The following is a 10,000-nucleotide window of genomic DNA, read 5'->3' as shown; positions in this document are numbered from 1 at the left end:
CGGGTGACGGACTTTGATGAGCTGAACCACATGTTCCCGGGCCACCAGGGTCTGGAGGTGGTGATGGTGGGTCCAGAGGTGGTGGACGGGCCCATCATGAGGCAACCTCTTCAGGCCTCTGGACCCAGAGAGAGGGTCTACATCAGCGCATACAAAGGCCTCTACCACCAGTTCTGGGAAGACGAGGTGGAGAAGCGGGAGGCAGCCAAGCCCGACCTGGTGGTAGGGTTCCACCCAGGTGAGTATCGTAGTAGCTCATTGCTGTGTGTGTTTATTTATTTTTCTATGTGCTGGTGTCAGAGGTCCTATGCCAGTGGTCATCAGTTCCCCCACAGAACCCATCCATATTCTCCATCTCAGATTTCCCACTTGCCATCACACTTCAAGTACCTTGGAAGCATCCTTTCAGAACCAGATCAAACAGGCCTCATCCTACTTTGGTCTTCATCAACAACAACAACCTGCACCTCCACCTATACAGGGATGGTCATGTTGGATCGACAGAAGGCTTTTGACACTGTGGACCCTCATATTCTTTTCTCTAAGCTGAGGTGTCTGGGTCTAAATCAGATGTCAGTTAAATGGTTTGAATCATACTTAACTGACAGATCTCAGATTTGTGATGTTGAGGTGACCCTTTCAGGGGACATGGAGGTGACATGTGGGGTGCCCCAGGGGTCCATTCTGGGTCCATTACTGTTTCTAATATATGTCAATGACATGCAGTTGTAGGGTGCAAACTTTTGCTATATGCAGATGATTCAGTTCTCCTGGTGTCAGGAAAGGACCCAAAGGGGATAGAGGAAGCCTTGAGCAGGGAACTTGCATTGGTAAGGGAGTGGTTAATTGACAATATATCATAAATGGGACTGCCCCAGCTTAACTGAGCAGTCAAGTTGGGATGGTGCACTCCCGGCATGAGCATAAAACTAGAGCCAGTGTACGCTCTTGCACAGTGGCTAGGGTGAACAGCACTGCCGCTCTGAGCTCTTTTTATTATTCAGGGGTATTATTATGGAACAGTCTCCCTCCGACAGTTAACGTAGCGCCATCTCTAAATGTTTTTACTGGTCAGGTCATGCTACATCTCTGGAAGATAGTTTTCCACAGGTATTAGGCTTAGATTTTTTCAACTATACAATGTGTACACCTAGCACTTACACGCACACTCATAGTAATTCACACTTACACAAATACACACTGATACGCAGCACTTTGGTTGTAAAGAATGACAAAACTATATTGTGATTGTATCTTGTATGTTCTTGTATATTGTATGCTCTTTGTATGTTTCTTGGTGCATTGTTTTTTGTATGTTCTTGTCTTGGTTGTTTTTGTCTACCAACGAGGACCACGTTGGAAACAAGTGTTTCAGTACGCTTTTACGTGCTATCCTCTGGGATGTACTGTCTGTACTTTTTACCTTAATAAATTAACCAATCAATCAACCTCCACACCACAGCTGCGTCTACCAGGCAGTCTGCATATCATCACTTCTGTACGGAGGTGAAACATGGACAGTCTACATTCAGAGATCATTCAAATATCCTACAGAGGTCCAACTGGAGCACAGAGGCGACCATCACCCACCACCAACACCCTAACCTGTACTTGCCCCTGTACCTGCCCCAGTACCTGGCCCTGTACCTACCCCTGTACCTGCCCCTGTACCTACCCTTGCCCCTGTACCTACCCCTGCCCCTGTACCTACCCCTTCCCCTGTACCTACCCCTGCCCCGACCCATGTACCTGTCCCAGTGGGTCAGGCCTTCTGTGGCAGACAGAGTGCGTCCTGCATTGACTATATATTCATCAACTGACCCACAAACAGTAGTAGAAATCATCATTGGTCACAATGGACGACCATAAGCAGATGAACAGTGGATTTTGCTTCACTGTGGTTTTGCCAGAGTTGTCAATTGGAGCTTCTACTGTATATTTAGCACGGGTCAAGCTCCAGTGTCACCTCAGCTGTCTGGGAAGACGAGAAGGGGTGTGTGTGTGTGTGTGTGTGTGTGTGTGTGTGTGTGTGTATTGGTCCTGTGGGTGATTGATGAGGACAGCTGGGGAGAACCAGGCTCCTACCTCCCCCAGGCCAGGCATCCTACTGCCCCCCCCCCCCCCCCCCCGCCCCCCCCCCCCACCACCACCACCACCACCACCTTGCTCAGCCCTGTCGCTCCCCCCCCCCTCTCCATACCACCCTGTTCAGCCCTGCCCCCCCCCCTTCCCTACCACCCTGCTCAGCCCTAAGTCCTCTGTGGTATATTTAGTGTCTTTGTCCCAAATCCAAGATGGCGTCTGGTGGGTGGTGACTGTAGTCATTAAGTACTGGGAGGTGTCTTATCTCTGTCACCTTATCTCCCAGAGGGCTAAACGCTCACTCACTGTTAAATGTTTTATCTCTGTCCCATCTGAACAGTAACCTGTGTGTGTGTGTGTGTGTGTGTGTGTGTGTGTGTGTGTGTGTGTGTGTGTGTACAGTATCACAACATCCATAATTCACACACACATCTCTCTCCTTCCAGGGTGTGTGTTCCCTGGCCAGACAAGGCAGGTCAGAAGGGCAGTGTGTAGCATGATACCCAGTATCAGAACCTCCCCTGGACCCTGTCCCACGGCCGGGGTTTAGAACCCACGGAACCCATGGAACTCATGGAACCCATAGAACCAATAGAACCAATAGAACCAATAGAAGGGGTGTGGCCCAGTGTCTAGATCTTCTGTATGAGGGCTCAGCCTGATTGGTCTATCTGTATGAAGGCTCAGATTGATAGGTCAAGGCTGGCCCTCGATCAGTCTGACTGATCCTCCAGCACAGCGTGTGTGTGTTGAAGCATTAGAAGGCTGATCAGTCTGACTGATGATTGTGAGATTGATCGTATGTCTCTGTGCGCCCCTGCAGGGTTCTACCTCAGCAACGGCCTATCGGAAGGCTGGCTGCCCTCCCTCCTCCTCCTCAGAGACTTCAACATCCCTTCCTTCTTCACCATGTTCAAGTGAGTCACAGCAAGACACCAACATGACTCCTCATAGGGAGTCACAGCTGGACACTAACATGACTCCTCATAGGGAGTCACAGCAGGACACTAACATGACTCCTCATAGGGAGTCACAGCTGGACACTAACATGACTCCTCATAGGGAGTCACAGCAGGACACTAACATGACTCCTCATAGGGAGTCACAGCTGGACACTAACATGACTCCTCATAGGGAGTCACAGCTGGACACTAACATGACTCCTCATAGGGAGTCACAGCTGGACACTAACATGACTCCTCATAGGGAGTCACAGCTGGACACTAACATGACTCCTCATAGGGAGTCACAGCTGGACACTAACATGACTCCTCATAGGGAGTCACAGCTGGACACTAACATGACTCCTCATAGGGAGTCACAGCAGGACACTAACATGACTCCTCATAGGGAGTCACAGCTGGACACTAACATGACTCCTCATAGGGAGTCACAGCTGGACACTAACATGACTCCTCATAGGGAGTCACAGCTGGACACTAACATGACTCCTCATAGGGAGTCACAGCTGGACACTAACATGACTCCTCATAGTAATTGGAATTGTGATTGGTAATACTATTGGAGTAGAGCTAAAAGAAGACCAAATGCTTCCTCTTCCCAATACTTGGAAGGGCTCTGTACTGTATATCATTAGAGAAGGGCTCTGTACTGTATATCATTAGAGAAGGGCTCTGTACTGTATATCATTAGAGAAGGGCTCTGTACTGTATATCATTAGAGAAGGGCTCTGTACTGTATATCATTAGAGAAGGGCTCTGAGTCTGTATATCATTAGAGAATTTAATTGAATACCTTGATAGGCTTGGTAATTATAGTTGGTAATTATACAGTACTTGGAGTGTTTACAAGCCGTACCTGTACTCGAGTTGGGTTATACACAGTGAGGTCATGGAATACCATACTAAGCAGTCTGCCTGCCTGCCTGCCTGTTTATCTGTCTATCTGTCTGCCTGCCTGCCTGTCTGCCTGTCTGTCTGTCTGTCTGATCTACAGTGAGAAGGAGTGGCAATACTCCCTGCAGGTCCTGTTGGAGTTGGAGGTGGATATGAAGGCCAGTGGACCCAACCCCTTCGCCTCTCTGAAGCCAGAGCAGGTGCAGTCGTGTCCCAACAAGCCCCCTTCCTACTGCAGCTCCCACTACCTGGCCTTCCAGGGCCTGCTGCAGGGAGAGGAGCTGGAGGAACCCACGGAGGACAACTAGACCATAACAGAACAGAACAAGCTGGTTGGGTTCAAACCTGGTTGGTTTCAGACCTGGTTGCTATCAAACCTGGTTGAGTTCAAACCTGGGTCTCCCACGTGACACAAGACTGTGTTAAACCTCTGAGCTAAAGCCAAGGCGTGATGCGAGTGTTCAACAACCTTCTTTTATACATAAGTAATATCATTATATCATTATGGTTCGCCACATTCCCATCTCAGGCAGGCAGACAGACACAGTAGTGACTGGTGAAAGGAGGCAATAATGATGCTAAGTAGTTGAAGGTTTAGATAGATGTAAGGTTGGATAGATGGATAGATAGATAGATAGGATAAGCCTGGGGTAGTTATATCAATCGAAACATCTTTAAACCTTTTCCACTACCAGAATAACACTTTGCAAGCCCACAAGTTTTCTGGAACTTATTTTTCTAGTTTATAAAATAAACATTTTATCCTCTCAGTGTATTCTTTGGTTTGGAATCCTCATAATATCCTAATTAATGAATGATGAATGGTCTTTATTGTCATTGCTATAGTACAGGTACCAAACAACGAAATTTGGGAGGGGTGGCTCCCCTGGTGCTAGGAAAGAAAAAAAAACTAAAAAAACAAGAAGGGAAAGGAGCTGGTTTACATAAATAAAGGCTATGTACACTATCCACTATACTATACAGATAAAACACTGTGCTGTACTCTATGCTATGCTATACCTATTCTAACATTTCATATATCTCTGCAACCTTATGTACCCTAGGGTTGTCATATTGCACATAGTGTTATTGCACATTCATTTAAAGTGTCGCAGTTTGCAGGCTTGAAATGTACACATTTGTGCCTCAGCACTACACCTGCTTTTTCAATCCAGCAGCTGCCATCAATCCGTCCAGACTGTCCAGGGCCCAGAACCTAGGTCTTTGCTGTGTTCAGGGCCTGGATGGCCCTGGGGTAGAAGCTGAGCTTCAGTCTGTTTGTCCTTGCGGCCATGGTCCTGTACCGCCTGTTCGAGGGCAGCCGGGCAAAGTGTTCGTACCCAGGGTGGGATGAGAGATAATGACCCATAATAATGACCCATAATAATGACCCATAGTGACCCTGATGAAAGACTACTGCACTGCATAGGGCACATATACACAAATATGTATAGGTGGTCTAGAGATGGTCTATAGGTGGTCTATAGATGTTGTATAGATGTTGTAGAGATATTGTATAGATGTTCTAGAGATGTTCTATAGATGTTGTATAGATGTTCTATAGATGCTGCAACAATGGGTACATAATGGTGGGGTAGATTAGGTCACATCTCTCTAAACACGATCATATGTTCAATGTAGAGCTTCTTCTGCTTACTGAACATGAAATGATAAAATAACAATTCGAGGATCTCTTATTGTCAAAGGGGCAATCTGGGATTCCGACAACAAAGCGGTCTCCCCGCAACATTATCTGGTAAACAGCTGAGGGGTCAGAAACGAACTCTCAAATACATAGATGGAGCAATGGATGCAAGGACTGACCACCCAACGAGATGAACATGATAGTTTTAACCATGTTTTGAAGCTATAGTGTTTGTTTAAAATGACAGTTTACAAACAATGGCAAAACAAGATTAATTTAGCTGTCTGATGGGGTCAGACAGTTGAACTAAGCTCATGAGACATTAAGTTGCATTCTTCAAAAACCAATGGCTGTATGGCATCAATAAATTACATTCTTCAAAAATCAATGCTATCAATCATTTAAAATGGATGTACTAATCCCAGATTGCCCCTTTAGTTGCATATGCATTAAGAGTAATGAAGACCTACTACCATCTTTACAATCACCAACAAGATGTTCCTCCTTCTGTACAATCCACTGACATAAACACATTTCCAACCATCTCAAAGTTATGTTATTGACAACTGTATTAACAATACAATAAGGACATTAATAATAATTTAAAAATAAGTTTAATAAGGACATCACAACATATAGGTTGTTTACAAATGTGATGAACCATGCATTTGATCAATGTCATTGAGATATGTCCCATTGAACAGTGTGCAGTCGAACTGCTTTCTGAACGTGTCCAACAGCGCTGGGATGGCTTCTTCAGTGGAGACGTCTCTGCCCAGCTCTCGGCTGAGGGAGGTGACGCCTTTACCTACAATCCCACAGGGGACAATATTGTCAAACCAGCTCATGTCGGTGTTGCAGTTCAGAGCCAAGCCGTGAGATGTGATGTACCTCCCACAATGGATCCCTGAAAAAAGAAAATACAAAAATGCACTCTAAAAATCTAATAACACAAAACACGCAAATGATGTAATTGTGTGGAAAATGAATGTCCCTAAAAAATGATGACAAGTTTAGGCTACCTATGGCGCATATCTTGTTCTCTCCGACCCATACTCCGGTATCTGGGGACGTGGACGCTTTTACCCCGAATGTTCTGCAGAGGTTGATGACGGTCCGCTCCAGTTGACAGACGTACCATCGCACGCTTTTCTTAAAGCAGCCCAGATGCAACACCGGGTAACACACCAGCTGACCCGGGCCGTGGAAGGTGATGAGTCCGCCGCGGTCGGTCCGATAGAAGTCGGCGCCGAGGTCCCTGAGCCTCTGCTGCTCCTCGGCCGGGTACGGCGCCTGTCTGAGGCCGGTGGTGTACACGGGCGGGTGTTCACAGAGGATCAGAGCGTTGCTGCTGGAGGAGGATCTGTCTGCTGGAGAACCCAGATGTCGCTTGACGTAGAACTTCTGCACCTGTAACGCGCTCGCATAGGAAACACGACCCAGACGGACGACCTCCACCGCTGCCTTGGCACGATGCTGCATTTCAGTTTGATGACATCAACCAAAACTCGCCAGAGGAAACGGCCAAAAATAAATAAATAAATACCCACGCACAGAGGTTGGGATGTGAAACATTCCCTTGTCACCAGCCGCGAACTTTGGTTTTTCGTATATTGGAGTAGTTTACTGGCAGGTACCTCCGTTATCCAACACACGCATGCGTAGTAAATGGAGCTGCTAAACGCAATCCTCTGTTGATGTCTGACATGATCTAGATAGGTAAGATAGGTATGTCTAGATAGCTATATGCAGTATATCGTACAACACATCTGTCCTTACAGGGCGCCGCCATGTTTGTAACTGATTTCTTCTTCTCTGGTTGACACACTGGTAGATGGGGGCATTAGCGCCATCAAGAGGACGGGCCAAGAAGTGCCTCCCAACGCAAACACGGCTTTTTCACCGATCCTGTGCTGTGAGATTACATTTTACGTATTTGTATATTTGAAGATTATGACTTACATGTAACTAAACAACAGTTGGCGCCACAATTAAATGGAACCAATGTTGACTTTCACTATTTCCACGTAGATGTAATATTGGGACATTTCTCAACCAAAAGGGCTGGTCTGAGCGTTATGGCATTAATTAGGCAAATCAAATCCAAAGTGTTTGTGAGTTCCCCTTTTTTTCTATTTTTATTTGAATCAGCAGTTTTGACACATGACCAGTCTTATTCAGTTACCTCCTGCTCTGCCCTAAACCCCAGACAAACCACTGCACCTCAGCTCTGAAGGACATCCAGCATCAACGTGTGATCATGAAATATTACTGCTTCCTGGTGCTCCTAGCTTTCTTGGCCATTACATGTAAGTGTGGAAAAACGACCTTCTCTCATATGAAATAGATTTACTGTGTTTTTTTGTGTGTGATTCTGAACAGTATTTCATTAGATTTTCATTGATGTAAATGATCTTTCAGAGGACAAATGTCAAGTTATTTCCATAATTCTTAACGTTGTAATTTTTAGTGAGGATACATTAGGAATGCTAGTTTTAATTAGAGTAAGATACTATATACAGTGCATTTAATCTAATTGAAAAGGTGAATTAGGTCTTTCAAAGCAGCAACAGTTCTGATGTTCTGAAATGTAAATTGAGATTGGGATTAAGCAAATCCAAATGACCAAAAGCAGGTGATGAAGGCTGGATTCATTTACTGCACTTTGGAAATGTTGTTTGTTGATGCCTCCTGTTTTTCATTTGAATCTTATTATTATTATTATTATTATTATTATTATTATTATTATTATTATTATTTATCTGAATGATATAATTTGTACAGTTTGGGACAAAGTTGTGAGGCATTGGGAAAGATAGATAGATTGAAAACCCTGGCACTCATACAACAAGAAGCAAAGTGACTTTACTAAAAATCGATGTTTGATGTTGATGTGAAACGGCAGGTACCGAGGCAGCTCCATGGGGCTGTTCCAACTATAAGGGACTCTGTCGTTCTGCCTGTGAGGCAGCAGAACTATCGTTTGGACCTTTTGGATGTGCAAAAGGGATGGTGTAAGTTTAATTCATTAATTGAAGTTTAATGTTGTGATCAGTTTAATGTTGTGATCAGTTTAATACTGTGATCAATGTAATGCTAAGATCAGATGGGGCAGGGGGTGAACAAATCATTGTTTTGAATAATTGATGGTGACCGTTTCCGTTTGTCTTTCAGATGCTGTGTCGCTCACGTCCCTCCCATGTAACCGCAGGGTCCCCGGTTCGATTCCGGACGGGGACATATCCTGCATGTCATCCCTCCTCTCTCTCTCTCACCCAATCTTCCTGTCATAATCTATACTGATCTGTCAATAAAAATGAAAAATATGAGTGGGACTGCCCCACTCAAAAAAATAAAATAATCTATGACAGCCCGCTTTGACCAACATCTCAGATATATATAACATTATACAAATGACTACAATGTTTCTTGACTAACTATAACTGTTCCCTAAAAAGAATAAAGTAAGCGTGGCAACCACTGGAGTGTTGCAGTGTTCAATAATACGACTCTACGTGTGTCTGCGTGTTTCTAAGTTTGTCTTACTGGTGGTATTGATGTAAAAGAGATATTTACAATGTTATGTATTTGAATGTGGCGTCAAAGAAGGCCTGGTGTCATGCTCTGTAACGCTCGGTAGAAATGAACATGGCAATGGATACTGAATTACATACTTCCTCTGTGGCTCAGTTGGTAGTGCATGGCACTAACAACACTTAGGTTGTGGGTTTGATTCCTGCTGGGACCATGTATACTGAAAGATGTATGCACTCACTGCAGTGTAAGTCGCTTTGGATAAAAGCATCAGCGAAATGGCATATTTTATTATATTATGTCAATATGAAGAAAGCATCGTAAACCAGACTGACTGCCAGACAGTCATGTGTACTGCATTTCGTCTGGTACTTGTACTCTGTAATGACAATAAAGTTTAATCTAATCTAATGTAATATAATCTAATCTAAACACATAACGTGCACACAGGCACAGAACACCCCGCTAATTTGCATACTACTTGACCTTCAACCTAAGGCTATTATGATTGGCTGTTGGAACACAGTATAGTTATGGACTGTAGTTCCATATAGGGCTCCATATAGAGCTCCACCAGCTCTTACAGGAGGCTTCATACAGAAGGAGTTGTGCGTCGCCAACTAGTGGAATTAAACTGTAAAGGCATGTATAATTGCGGCACATTCGTCCTCTCCTATCCTCCCCCCTCCTCTCCAGAGCCCCAGACCTCCTCCCCTCCTCGCTCACCCCTCCTCTCCCCCACAGCCCCAGACTGGAGCCCCAGACCCAGCCTCCCCTCCCTCCATCCAGTCCCTGGATTTACCCTGGAACCTGCTCCTCAACCTCAGATGCCAGAAATCCTCAACAGGGGGGATAGGTTTCACAGACACAGACACAGACACAC

At 45.1% G+C, this 10,000-nt stretch overlaps 2 protein-coding genes across 2 annotated transcripts in view; one reads left to right on the top strand and one right to left on the bottom strand.

Moving 5' to 3' along the window:
* The window catches only part of LOC308167591 (putative protein MSS51 homolog, mitochondrial), a gene marked incomplete at both ends in the record, with an annotated part of 6,241 nt that extends 1,995 nt beyond the window's left edge, over positions 1–4,246 (top strand). Inside the window, 3 exons of the mRNA XM_080542010.1 lie at positions 1–238; positions 2,906–2,999; positions 4,039–4,246. The exon at positions 1–238 is cut by the window's left edge and continues 326 nt beyond it. Coding sequence (XP_080398136.1) covers positions 1–238; positions 2,906–2,999; positions 4,039–4,246 — 540 coding nt within the window. The remainder of the gene's footprint in view (positions 239–2,905; positions 3,000–4,038) is intronic.
* Positions 4,247–6,227: 1,981 nt separating this feature from the next.
* Positions 6,228–7,306, bottom strand: lipt2 (lipoyl(octanoyl) transferase 2; the record flags this gene model as incomplete). The annotated part of the gene is made up of 2 exons (XM_080542460.1): positions 6,606–7,306; positions 6,228–6,490 (listed from the first exon to the last, which is right to left on the bottom strand). The coding sequence occupies exons 1-2, from the start codon at positions 7,063–7,065 to the stop codon at positions 6,228–6,230; spliced, it is 723 nt and encodes a 240-aa protein (XP_080398586.1). The 5' UTR covers positions 7,066–7,306.
* Between the last annotated feature and the right edge of the window lie 2,694 nt (positions 7,307–10,000).

The sequence above is a fragment of the Nansenia antarctica genome, assembly GCF_963989245.1.
Source record: "Nansenia antarctica genome assembly, chromosome: 11".
In the NCBI taxonomy this organism is placed as follows: Eukaryota; Metazoa; Chordata; class Actinopteri; order Argentiniformes; family Microstomatidae; genus Nansenia; species Nansenia antarctica.
This window is presented reverse-complemented; position numbering and strand designations above follow the sequence as displayed.